The 14,233-nt window shown below is 37.8% G+C and overlaps 1 protein-coding gene across 1 annotated transcript in view; it reads left to right on the top strand.

The window, feature by feature from the left end:
- LOC132406637 (early endosome antigen 1) overlaps nt 1-14,233 on the top strand; it is a 632,764-nt gene that overhangs the window by 509,196 nt on the left and 109,335 nt on the right. Inside the window, exons 28-31 of the mRNA XM_059992439.1 lie at nt 1,586-1,708; nt 9,456-9,573; nt 10,875-11,032; nt 13,013-13,259. Coding sequence (XP_059848422.1) covers nt 1,586-1,708; nt 9,456-9,573; nt 10,875-11,032; nt 13,013-13,259 — 646 coding nt within the window. The remainder of the gene's footprint in view (nt 1-1,585; nt 1,709-9,455; nt 9,574-10,874; nt 11,033-13,012; nt 13,260-14,233) is intronic.

Raw genomic sequence — 14,233 nt, 5'->3', positions numbered from 1 at the left:
CCATTGCCTAAAATTAATCCTCTGAACACATTTTCCATATCTCATAACTTGTTTAACAACAAATCTAGATTTCGTTCTTCTCCCTTTATCAGACAATGGAGTGTTTTCAAAATAGATGATTTATTTAGGTAGGCAAGGTAGACGTAGTCTGGTAGACCATTGCTGTAAACAAAATATCAATTTGTCATTAATTTATAAGTACCAAAAATGTAAAAAAAGTGTTTTCTTCACCATCTTTTTGAGCTACTTTTGCAACTTCTGTCATCTTTTTGTCTGAGGAATATTTGTGCTCCTGGCGTTCTTATATTATTAATCAAGCATAGATTTAGCCTAGAACATAGTACAGCTGTGCCAATAATATAAAAGGGAACTGTGAAGAGATTTCAGTGTTAATATTCACAATACATCCAAAGAGAGTTCTTTCTTATTCTTAGAGCACATATGTAAACTGCGATACACTTTCTAGTAAGGCATCCACCGCCAAATTTAAAAGCAAAATTCTGCAAGTGGTGGAAAAGTAAAATAAAAACAACGAATGCCGGAATTACACAGCAGCTCAGGGAACATCTATGGAGAAAGAAACATAATTAATGTTTCAGAAAAAGAGCCTTTCACCAGAGCATGGAACAGTAAGAAATGAAACAAAAACAGTGATAAAGGAAATAAAGAGAAGCGGCTCATCTTTGATTATGCATACAGGAGTTCAACAATTTCAGATAACCCTCCATTCTACTTCTATAGCTCACATCCCCAGCATTCAGATATTTTTTCCTCTCTCCCCCTCTGTTAAAGCTGGGTTTCATTTGTTTCTCTATATTTATACCTCCCTCAAACTCTTATTGTTATACATTATCCTTTACCATCTTCTTTCAGCTTATACCATCATCATTCAGTCTCTCCTGATCTCCAACCTATCATAGATATTTCCATTTGGCCTCTCCACCCTGCCCCCTTCTCTATAATTATTAAACTTGTTTCTAGTTTTTCTCAGTTTAGACTTTAAGTTGAACATTAACTCTGTTTTTGTGTAAGGAGCAGAGGCCACGAGCAGCCCGTCCTGGGGTTGTAGGCATGTGTGTGTGAGAGGGTGAAAGGGTAGGAAAGGGACTTAATATGGTTGTGTTGTCTTGTTTTGTGCTGCTGTCATTGCCGTTGCTGCTTGTGTTGTTGTGTTCAACATTGTGGGCATGCTATGTTGGCACCAGCGGCAACACCTGCGGGCTGACTTCAGCACATCATTGGGTGTGTTGGTTGTTTGCAAATGAGAAATTTCTCTCTATGTTTTTATGTAGATGTGTAGATGAATCTGGGTGATAACAACTCTGTTGAATTTTTCTGATTTTTTTTATTCCATTGCAAACGTGGTGGGTTAATGTGGACATCTGAGAGGAAGACACAAAAAATTGCAAATAATCAGTAGGTGCAGTAGCATCCATTGGGAAAAAGAAAATAAGAGTTCATGTTTCAGGTCTAATGAAAGACCCTGCCTGACATATTGAGTATTTCCTGGAGTTCTATTTTTTTTTATGTTTCTACTGTCCTTCAAAACTAAAGGTGTTTCTTGGTTTTTTTTTTGGTTTTCTAGGCTGCCAGTTGGGAAGAAAATGTAGTAAAACTCCAAGCAGATTTTGCTTCCTACAAAGCCACACACAGTCATGCTGATACGGAGTACAATTTCCAGTGTGCTCATCTTGAACAACTAAAGAAGGTATGCCATTTTGTTCCTTATTCTCATTTACTGCAGAATAACATGTTTTGAATCTTGTTCTCAAAATACAAGCCATCAGTAACTTTGAGAACTATGGGGCACAATCTGAAGCAACCTATTACTTTAATATCACATTAACTAAGAAATATGCACATGCCTTCCCATTATCAAGGACAACTTCATGAGGTGGTACCTCAAGAAGGAGACATCCATTTTGAAGGGCCCTCACCATCCAGGACATGCCCTCTGCTCAATACTATTAGCCTGAAGACCCACACTCAATGTTTTAGGAACAGTTTCTTCCCCTCCGCCATCAGATTTTCAAACGCTCCAAAAATTCGTGACTAATATCTCACTATGGCTCTTTTGCATTGCTTTTCTATTTTTTCGGAATCAGAATCAGATTTAATCTCACTGGTGTATGTTATGACATTTGTGAATTTTATGGCAGCAGTACAATGAAATACACGATAAATAAATATAGAGAAAAAAACTGAGTTACTTTGAGTATATATATGTCTACTAAATAGTTAAAATAGATAGTGCAAAATAACAGATAATAAAGTAGTGAGGTAATGGTCATGGGTTCAGTGTCCATTTAAAAATTGAATGGCAGAGGGGAAGAAACTGTTTCTAAATCGCTGAGTGTGTGCCTTCAGACTTGTGTACCTCTGTTCTGACAGTAAGAATGTGAAGAAGGTATGTCCTGGGTGGCAGGGATCTTTAATGATCCTAAGGCATCCCTCTTTGAAGATGTCTTGAATACCACGGAGGCTGGTACCCATGATAGAGCTGACCAATTTTGCAAGTTTCTATTACTTTCTATTATTCTTTCTGTACAAGTTACAGGTTTTTATTGTAATCTGTATTGCCTGCAATATGCTACAAAATGGCAAATTTTGCAACTTACGTCAGTGGCAATAAACCTGATTATGACTCAGAGATTAAAACTCAATATATTAAACTGAAATTACTTAAAATTCCCATAGAATTTACAACAAAGAAATGATCAATTTGACTCAGAAGATCTGTTCTGCACATGGGCCTTTTCCCATCCTGTCTCATTGGTTTTCTACTCCTTTCATCCTCCCGTACATACATTAAGGCTTTTCCTAAATATGCCAGCTCTCTCTGTTTCTGCCCCTCAAAAGTGTGGCAGGTTATACGTATTCATTATCATCGATAATAAAAGGCTTTCCAAATTTCTTAATTTGATCTTAACATCAAAACGTCTCAATTATGTTCCATACGAACAAAGAGTTGGTGGGGATCATCACAAAGTAAATTGATAGACCCGTACTAAAACCAAAACTGAAAAGCTAGAGCAGACACCGGATCTTATGCAACCACTACTTCCCACCCCCGGATAGCTGAGCACCCCTCTTCCAGCTTTAATACCTATAAGAAGCGCACTCACAGAGGCCAGGGCGGGTGCAGTGCAACAACGCTCTACGGAAAACTGATTCTACTCTGGACAGAATTGTTCACAGTGGAGTGTAGCTACTTTCCAAGGCTCATCTTATCAATCAGATAGAACAGAAAGCAGACGTTCCCTTTGATGGACCTGCCTAAATTGCATTCCTTTCTAACCTCTCTGAAATCCCCCTCCTGCCATCAATGTGGGAACACCAATATGATAGACAGTAGTGGTCCAAGGAATATTATCTTTAGAAAGATCAGAGCAACTTGGAACTAACAGGAAGTAAGACCTTGATCCAATTATTGCCAATTATTTATATATAATTTCTTTCAGAGATATATGTATGTATTTCTAAAAGAAGCAAGTAAGCAAAATAAATTTATAATGGAAATAGAAACAAAAGAAAATACTGGAAGTGCTGTATCTGTACTTGATCAGGCTGCATCTGTGGGAAAGAAAACATAGTCAGCATTTCAGAGTGGAGTCTTGTATAGAACACTGTAAGGGAAGCTGCATAGGCAGGCATTTTGTCATGTAATTAAACTCATCTATGGAGTTTCTCGAAGCATTCTAAGCATGTTATATGTCAAAGATGCCATACAAAGATAGGTGGAGGGGCAGGTAGTGATGAGTAAGCAGGGAGTCTACAGAAGGACTCACAGATGAGGAGAATGGGCAAGGAAGTGGCAGGTGGAATGTAGTGTAGGGAATTATATGGTCACGCACTACGGTCATAAAGGCGAAGACTATTTTATTAATGGGGAGAAAGTTCAGAAATCAGAGGTGAAAAGGAACTTGGGAGAATGTGTGCAGGATTCCCTAAAGATTGAGACAGTGGTAAGGAAGGCAAATGCAATGTTAGCATTCATTTCAAGAGACCTAGAATATAAAAGCAAGGATGTCATGTTGATGTTTTGTAAGGCATTGGTCAGGCTGCACTTGGAGCATTGTAAACAGTTCTGGCCCCCCTATCTAAGAAAGGATGTGTTGGCACTGGAGAGGGTTCTGGGGAGGTTCAGGAGAATGAGCCCAGGAATGAAAATGTTACCACATGAGGAGTGTTTTATGGCACTGCGCCTGTAGTCACTAGAGTTTACAAAGATGAGGGAGGATCTCATTTGAACCTACCAAATGTTGAAAGACCCAGACAGAGCAGACATGGAGAGATTACTTCCTATAGTGGGGGAATACAAGGACATCTCTTTAGAACAGAGATGATGAGGAAATTATTTAGCCAGAGGGTGGTGAATCTGTGGAATTTATTGCCACAGACAGTTGTGGAGGCCAATCATTGTGTATATTTAAAGCAGAGATTGACAGGTTCTTGATTAGTACTAGTATCAAAGGTCTGGGGTGAAGACAAGAGAATGGAATTGAGAGAGATAATAAATCCACCCAGGACATATTCTTTTCTCTCTGCTGCTCTCTGGAAGAAGGTTATGGAGCCTCAGGACCCTCACCACCAGGTTCTAGAAATGCCATTACCCCTTAACCATCAGGCTCTTGAACCAATAGTGATAACTACACTCAACTCCACTTACCCTATCACTGAAATGTTACCGCAATCTATAGACTCACTTAATGGTGAAGATCCCTGCTGCACCTGATGACCCTGTGATCTCCATCTCAGAGGCCAATGTTAGGCTGTCTTTAAAGAAAGTGAACCCTTGCAAGGTGGAAGGTCCTGATGGAGTACCTGGTAAGGCTCTGAAAACCTGTGCCAACCAACTAGCGGGAGTATTCAAGGACATCTTCAACCTCTCACTGCTATAGGTGGAAGTTCCCACTTGCAACATTTATACGAATACCTAAGAAGAATAATATGGGCTGCCTTAATGACTATTGCCCAGTAGCACTCACATCAACAGTGATGAAATGCTTTGAGAGATTGGTCATAACCAGACTGGTCTGGCCTCAGCAAGGATCTGGACCCATTGCAATTTGCCTATCACCACAATAGGTCAACGACAGATGCCATCTCAATGGCTCTCCACACAGCCTTAGACCACCTGGACAACACAAACACCTACGTCAGGATGCTGTTCATCGACTGTAGCTCACTCAGCATTTAATACCAATGTTCCCACAATCCTGATTGAGAAGTTGCAAAACCTCTGCAATTGGATCCTCGACTTCCTAACTGGAAGACCACAATCTGTGTGGATTGGTGATAACATATCCTCCTCGCTGACGATCAACACTGGCGCACCTCAGGGGTGTGTACCTAGCCCACTGCTCTACTCTCAATATACACATGACTGTGTGGCTAGGAAAAGCTCAAATACCATCTATAAATTTGCTGATGATACAACCATTGTTGGTAGAATCTCAGGTGGAGACAAGAGGGCATACTGGAGTGTGATTTGCCAACTACTGGAGTGGTGCTGCAACAACAACCTGGCACTCAACGTCAGTAAGACAAAAGAGCTGATTGTGGACTTCAGGAAGGGTAAAACGAAGGAACACATACTAATCCTCATAGAGGGACCAGAAGTCGAGAGAGTGAGCAGTTTCAACTTCTTAGCTGTCAAGATCTCTGAGGATCTAACCTGGTCCCAACATATCGATGCAGTTATAAAGATCACAAGACAGCGGTTATACTTCATTAGGAGTTTGAAGAGATTTGGCATGTCAACAAACACATTCAAAGACTTATATGGATGTACCGTGGAGAGCATTCTGACAGGCTGCATCATTAGTATGGAGGGGCTACTGCACAGGACCGAAAGAAGCTGCAGAAGGTTGCTTATCTAGTCAGCTCCATCTTGGGTACTAGCCTACAAAGTACCCAGAACATCTCCAGCAAACACTTCCAGCACCCAGGGCATGCCCTTTTCTCACTGTTACCATCAGGTAGGAGATACAGAAGCCTGAAGTCACACACTCAGCGATTCAGGAACAGTTTCTTCCCCTCTGCCAAGTGGACATTGAATCTTTGACACTACCTCACTTTTTTTAATATACGGTTTTTGCACATTTTTAATATCTGTTCAATATACGTAATTGACTTACTTGTTTATTTATTATTATTATTATTGGGTTTTTTTTCCTCTGCTAGATTATGTATTGAACTGCTGCTGCTAAGTTAACATCCCAGTGATAATAAATCTGATTCTGATTCTGAAGGACTCTTCATCTCACATTCTTAATATTTACTGCTTATTTACTTATTATTATAATTATTTCTTTAACTTTTCCTTTGTATTTGCACAGTTCGTCGTCTTTTTCATTTTGGGCACTTCTCCGCTCTGTTCATTGATTCTATTATGTTTCTTGGAATTATTGTGTATGTCCGCAAGAAAATGAATCTCAGGATTGTATATGACGACATATATGTACTTTTATAATAAATTTACTTTGAACTTTGAACTTTGAATTCAACCATGATGGAATGGCAGAGCAGAATTGATGTACCCAGCGGCCTAACTCTGCTCTGTTCTCTTATGGTCATATGGTCATTAGATTTTACAAATATCACCAGATATTGCTGCCCTTACCATAGTGATGGTTACCTTTAAAAAAAAGAAGACAATGTGATTTCATTTCTGATGTGAATCTTTGATGCCCTTATTTCAAGATTTACAGCATTTTGTCTTGGATTTCCAGTCTTAAAAACCTACGTCCCAGACTCAAAGGAACAAGGAATCATTTTGTGCTAAGAACTATGAAAAAGCATGTGATATTGCTTCCAATTATCTTTGTGTACTGTCTAGGCATTTTCAATAACAGTTCCAAAAATAAAATACAGGAATCGAGTGTTCTGGAGATTTGAGTGCATAAATCTACTAAGGACATTTTGAGAAAATAGTTAAGATGTATGAGACATTGGGACTTCATAAACTAAAGTGAGCACAGAAGAAGTAAAGTTATTATAAATTTGTCAAAGCTTTCACTAGGATGCAATTACTCCACTCCTAGACACACCCTTCAGGACAATGAGAAGGCACTTGGGAGAATATAGACGAATTTACCACATTGCTTCATGGTATGAGGGATTTTAACCATGTGGATGAGTTGGAGAAGCTGGGTTTGTTTTTACATGAGTAAAGAAAGTCACAGACGTGGAAGGGATGTTTCCCATGGTGGGGGAGTCTAGGACAAGAGGGCACAGCCTCAGGATGGAGGGTTGTCTATTTAAAACAAAGATGCAGAGAAACTTCTTTAGCCAAAGGGTGGTGAAATTTGTTTATGATCACAATCAGCTGGGAAGGCATGGTCGTTGGGTATATTTAAGGGAGAGCTTGATAGCTTTTTGATTAGACACGCCATCAGATGTTACAGGGAGAAGGCCAGGGACTGGGGCTGAGTAGAGGGAGAAAAAGGATCAGCTTTGATTAAATGGCAGAGCAGACTCAAGGGCAAGATGGCCAAATTCTACACCTATGTCTTATGGTCTTTTGGAAATTGAGAGGAGATTTAATAGAGAAATAACAAATCACAGCAGGCTTAGTAAAGATAGGGAAAGGAAGATATTCCTATTTGGTTAATGGTGCAAAGACTAGAGGACAGATTAAAGATTTTGGGAAAAGGAGTGAAGCAGGAAAATTTTTCTTTCTTCAAGCAATTAGTAATGACTTGCAGCCCTTTGCCCACAAGTATCATGAAGGTATTTTCATCATTAATTGAACTCACTTCATATGCTGCTATATAATGTAAATATTCTTGGGCATCCAAACTTCTTAATATGATGGAATATCAAAATATTATAGAGCAGTTTATGCCAACATATTCCAGAAGCTGTAGAGGATTGTAAATTTAGTCAGCTCTATCTTGGGTACTAGCCTACAAAGTACCCAGGACCTCTTCAAGGAGCAGTGTCTCAGAAAGGCAGTGTCCATTATTAAGGACCTCCAACAACCAGGGCATGCCCTTTTCTCACTGTTACCATCAGGTAGGAGGTACAGAAGCCTGAAGGCACACACTCAGCGATTCAGGAACGGCTTCTTCCCCTCTGCCATCCAATTCCTAAATGGGCATTGAATCCTTGGACATTACCTCACTTTTTTAAAAACAGTATTTCTGTTTTTTGCACAATTTTTAATCTAATCAATATACATATACTGTAATTGATTTAGTTATTTATAATAATAATTATTATTTGTTTTTTTTCTCTATATATGTATTGCATTGTACTACTGCTGCTGCTAAGTTAACAACTTTCATGTCACATGCCGTTGATAATAAACCAGATTTTCATTCTGACGAAGGTTGTTGTTCATTGCATAACAAGATGGGATACTCAGTTTAAAAGGCTTCAAGCTCATATCTTACAGAGATAGAATATTATCAATTAAAATAAATAGTCTTGCATAGATCATTAACTGCACACCATCTGGTGAAATAAATATTTCTTCTCTACCTTATTGAACATGTAAAAATTTTATATTTGTAAGTTAAGGATGATAAATGTTTTATTATTGCAATGAGTATTGCTCATTATCACTGGGTTACCTTATAATACCCTAAGATCCAGCAATGCTTAGCTGCGTTTCTCCAGACTTCGAACTCGAATCATGTAACAGCAATAAATACGACCAATGTTATTTAAATTATATAGCATGTCATGTTTATTATGAACAGTACTTTCAAATCCTGGAAACTTTTCATGCAAGCTACATGTAGTGATGCAAAAAAGACCAGGAATCACAATCTAAGCTAGTTTATCATGCAATAGTAACAATATAGTTTATGGCGTTGGTAACTTGGCTGACATTCTTTTACTATTATTTGAGTGAAAGTGAAGACAGACTATTGCTATCAAATCATTCTTTGCTTTTAAAATGTGTTCTTCCAGGATTTTGCACAAACCATTACCTGGAACTCTGAACATTTTCCTGTTGATATTGTTTTGCTTTCTCTGATTCCTGAAATTATTTTTTTGAAAAGCAAATCAGTCACCAAAAATAAAGGAAAAATTTTGTTTAATAGATGATCAATTTGCCTGATCTATTAAAGACTCATAATTTTGTTACATTGAATACTAATAATGTCCTTTTAAAAATAAAAAGGGAGTTATAGTACCCATTGTGCCTGATTGCTGTGGGCAGAAACTAGAAATCCAAGTCTACTGTCAGCTTAGTTGGAGATAAGTAATGACAAGTCCACAACTCTTTCCTAAATAAACGAAGCGCAAGTGCAAATCAGCATTTATTGGAAACAATACTATTAACTCCACTAACTTCAGTGATGTGGGAAGAGTTAAATTAAAATCTTTTAACTAGATCTTCCACATTGCTTTTGTTCAGCTGCTGTGGTTAAATGAAAGTGGGAGCTAACTTTTGCTAATCAAATAATTTTTTTTTTCTTTTTTAAAATTTGTACTTCCAGGATTTTGCCCAAGCCAATACTCAGAACTCTGAATATTTTCAGGAGATCAAAAAATACCAAGAAATAGTGCATAAAATGAACCTGCAGTTAACTACTGTAACCGGACAAAAGGACAATGGTAATATAAACACATTCCTTGTCAATCTAGGGATGAAATATGTCATTGATAATATTTTAAATACTCATAAATTTACCATTTGTTAATTTAACAAAGAGAATTATGTGTAAGATAAAGTGGGATGAAATATGACTCAAGAAAACTGCTCAGTATGTCAGTGATTTTAAACATTGAACTTTATCTAAGCATTTCTGACACTTCTTGGCCAGAATACATGTGGAGCGAATGCACAGCTGCCAGTAGATGAGAACCATTTTGGTGCTTGTCTGCCTACTAGTAAGTGACTGCTTTGGTGTCCAGGGAGTTTTTGAGAATTTAAGACAGGCTGGCTGTTACCAGTCCTCTGGCCCCACAAAGGAAAGATGTGTACCTGCCTTTTGTCTGATTTATATCTACATTATGCCTCTACCTTCATGGAAATTGTTCATGTGGACAACAAGGGATGGTGCAGGAAGGGGTGATGCATTCCCACATTCCTATTGAATAATTCCATGTCTTCGTCTACCTCTGGCCAGGAAATCTGTTGAGCCAGAAGAATCGGATGGAAAACAAAAGCCATAAATTAATTTGTACACTTTTTTATTGTTATGCAAGTGTAAGTCATTTATTTTTCCTAGAGTGAAATATGATAACAACTGGGACCTAATTTGGGAAATCGTTCCCACAGACTGTGCGGGCATAGTGGTACTTTCAGAATTGTTCCTTACAGACAATCTGCAAAGCTTCTCATCCATAACAGCCCCTGGACTCACCTGATCCTTCTGGCAAAAGCAACCTAACAGACACTGACATAGAGATGAGAATGAAAAACCCATAGATTCCTCAACATCCACTCCAGACCATCAAAGACATCATAAAAAGTCAAGCAGCAAATAACTTCACACACTCAGAGATATATTGGAATGTTCTTTATTTGCATGGAATTCAGCTCTATTGAGTATGGAGAAGAGGCATGAAACTGTGGGATTCATTGTCATAGGTGGTTTTGGAGCCCAAGTCATTGGGTATATTTAAGGGAGAGGTTGATAGGTTCTTCAATGGTCAGAGCATGAAGGAGATTGAGGCTGAGAGGGAAGTGGATCAGCCATGATAAAACGGTAGAGCAGACTCAATGGGCCAAATGGCCTAATTCATTAATTCTGCACCTATATCTTATGGTCATATATTAGAAAGTTAATTTCAAAACAACTTCTACATCCTTTCTCAACTGGCAGTTTGTAAATGGTATTACAAAAAGTTTAATTGCCACTACACTCTTACATAACGCACAGTAACATTTTTAATTTAAACCTTACCTAAAGAGATAACACACTTGGAGAAGTTTGCTCAAAACCTGCAACTTGACAAGGCGTCTGATTTACAAAAACACCAGATGGAGACAGCTAAACTGGGACAGCAGATTATGAAACTGGAGAATAATCTCCACAACTGTCAAAAACTATGCACCCAACAAGAACAGGTGAGCAGGATTTAATACAAATTATTCAAGCTGTCTATTCTGAAAATAACATGGAAAGTAATATACTGAATTGAAAATGTAATTTATGTGAAACTGCAATGGGTAGAAATTAATCAGCTGATGTTTTGCATTGCACTGTACTAGTAGCATTAACAAATCAGTATCTTCCCCCTAGCCAACATTCAGATTTATTCATTTATTTATCACATGTACATCGAAACATGCAGTGAAATGTGAGATTTGTGTGAACAACCAACACCCACAAGGATTGGCTAGGAGCAGCCCTTGAGTGTTGCCACACATTCCGGTGCCAACGTAGCATGTTCTTCATGCTTGGCAGAACAACACAGAACACAAGTGACAAAGCAACAGCACCAATACAAGTCCCACTCCTTCCTCCCACATGCTTACTTTCAACCCCAGGATAGGCCGTCTTTGGCCTCCAACCTCGTACTTACAGCCATTGGGCTTTCAGCTTCCCCAGTGGACTCACAGGCCCAACACCTCTGGCATTAAGGCTGTAACCACACACCACAGACTCTGAGGGGGAGGGCATATTATTCCAATGCTCAACATCAAAACTCCTGAAGTAAGCACTCTGAGCTCTGCCAAGACTAAACGTTCGTGGTGCACAGAGATAACAATACAAAGATATTTTTGAAACTGATCATAATGGAGCCCAAAGAAAATGGCAGAAGTGGCGCATTACCTCCACCCTTTTGGGGTGGTGCCTGTATCATCAAGCAACTATGGCAGAACCTGCAGATCTCACATTGTTTTCAATAATCACTTCAGAACCTATTCAACCAAGAATCATCTTTGATTTCAAGGATAATGAATTGTAACATCGATGTAGGTGGAATTCAATATGCATATATTAGCACATTGTACACAAGACCAATTTCAACTTGAATGTCTTTTTCCTAACTAGAAAAGATATAAACAAAAAATTGCATTACATTTGAGTATATTTTAATAACATTAATTGATCACAATGAACATAGCAGATTTGAAATCTTTCTTTCATGATAAATATTAATGCTAACAGTGAATACAAAGAATTATGGAGATTCACGAAGATATATTTTCATCCCAAAGGCAGAATTTCTCCTCTATGTATTACCAATGAGTGGGGTCAACCTGCCTGTGGTTGCAAGCATTTTCATTAGACCAATTCCTGGAAAACCTACTGCATAACTAATTTATTCAGGATTCTACCCTCTTTAGCAACATGTGTTGCATTCCCCTGAGAGTTAGTTTAATCCAGCCTTTGCTTATCTAATGATGTGGAAAAAGTCATTAACACTTTAGCATAAACATTGGTCAAAACTGATAGTAGCTTGAGGCAATTTGTGACTAATTTGCTGTCCTAAAAGTTTTTCATTTATAATTGCCTAGTAATACATTGGGAGTTTTCTGAAGTGAAATAAAACTAACACATGGTGTGCTTTTTAAAAATGTAGTCAATTATATGCAGTAACTCAATCTAAATGAAAATGTTCTACTTACATTTCAGAAACATAACTGAATATTATCATAAAGGACATTTGACAAGGAGGAAAAACTAGTAATCAAGCCTTTCAGTTAAATAAAGCCTTCTGATTACAATGATTAATAGCTTTTTATTCTAAAGAAAACGTGTTGCCTTTCAACATCTTAGCAACAAAATTTATTTCAATCCCTATCCATTAAGTTAATGAATTTGCTGCTGTTGATTCATATTTCAGGGCTATAAGTTAGATCTGCTGGTGAGAGCCTTCCTCATCAGCCTGTAGATGCATTCTTAATTCAGCTCTTCTGTGATAGATGTGTTTGAAGCTGCATACTCACTTTGATGTTCCTTATTTAAGGTTTAATGCAGCCTCTGATGGGCACAATCAACTTTTGATCCAAGTGATTAAGCACTGGTTTTGGTCTGCTTAAATAATGCTCTTAGAAGTGAATTTCCACTGTACATATTCTCCATGGTTTCCTCCAAAGGCAATACAGAAGAGAGATGACCTCTTGAGAAAGTCCGAAGCAGACCTGCTCCAGGCTCGTGATAGTATCAAAGGGAAGGTAAGAGAAATTGAGAAGCAAGGCAGCATGGTGAAAGCCTTAACAATGGATCTTCAGAGGCTGGGAAAAGAAATGCAGCAAAAGGAAAATGATATCAATTCCATCAAGTCTGAGAGAGAGCAGCTGAAACAGGATCTACAAAAGACCAACAAACAACGTAGAGAGCTCGGTAAGGCATGCTGGAATTTTCTGCTATATTTGATGCAATGAAATTTCAAATGCATTATCTCATTGACAGAACAAGCGTATACCCAAGTTACTTGCCAAAAGTGTCTTTTTTTATCACATCTGGATTATTTAAGTACAATTTCCATTTTCCAGAATATTTTTCTGCATGCTTAATTTTAAATGACTTAAGATTCTCCTTGCAGGTTTTTCATGGTCTTCTTGTACTTCACTGAATTAATCAATTTCTAAAAGGATTAGTACCTGATATCTCACTGGAGACACCGATTTTTGCAACACCCATCAGTGATAAGTAAAAGGCCAGATGTTGTGGTGAAAATCAGCTTCTGGAAACTTCTGGAAAGCACAGTTAACGCCTAGATCTAGCAAGTGCCCAATGCCACCTTATCCTCTAGCTCCTTTCAGAATATATCAAATATTATGAAATTACTATACTGTAATTGTAGATCTTGACTAAACCAAATACAAAGAGTTCAGTCATGTCATTTCAGTCTAAATACTTTAGATAATTTAATAAATCACAATCAATATTTAAAAAACTCTCTTGCATTCAAAATTAACTATAAACAAATAAAAAATAAAGTATAATTCCTTCAGTTTTTACTTCTACCTAATATCTTAACCTAAAATTTCTTTATTTCACTTTCTGTACCTGATTTGATATTAAGACACACTTCCTGTTTATGTACTCTAAAGATTCTACAATCAAATTACTTAGAGGTATGATGATGCTGCCAACAGATGGGATTAAGATGCTCTGCTGTTAGTAAAAATCAAATAACTGCATATGCTGGAAATCCAAAATAAAAATAGAAAATTCTGGAAACACTCAGCAGGTCAGGCAACATCTGTGGAAAGAAAAAAGGTTAAAGTTTTAGATTGCTTAAATAATACTCTGAGAAGTAACTTTCACAGTGCATATTCTTAAGATAAGAGTTCTCTTTCCATAAATGTTAC

This window comes from Hypanus sabinus, chromosome 17 (assembly GCF_030144855.1).
Source record: "Hypanus sabinus isolate sHypSab1 chromosome 17, sHypSab1.hap1, whole genome shotgun sequence".
Classification (NCBI taxonomy): Eukaryota; Metazoa; Chordata; class Chondrichthyes; order Myliobatiformes; family Dasyatidae; genus Hypanus; species Hypanus sabinus.
Note: the sequence above shows the minus strand (reverse complement) of the source record. Positions and strands in the feature narration are given on the sequence as shown.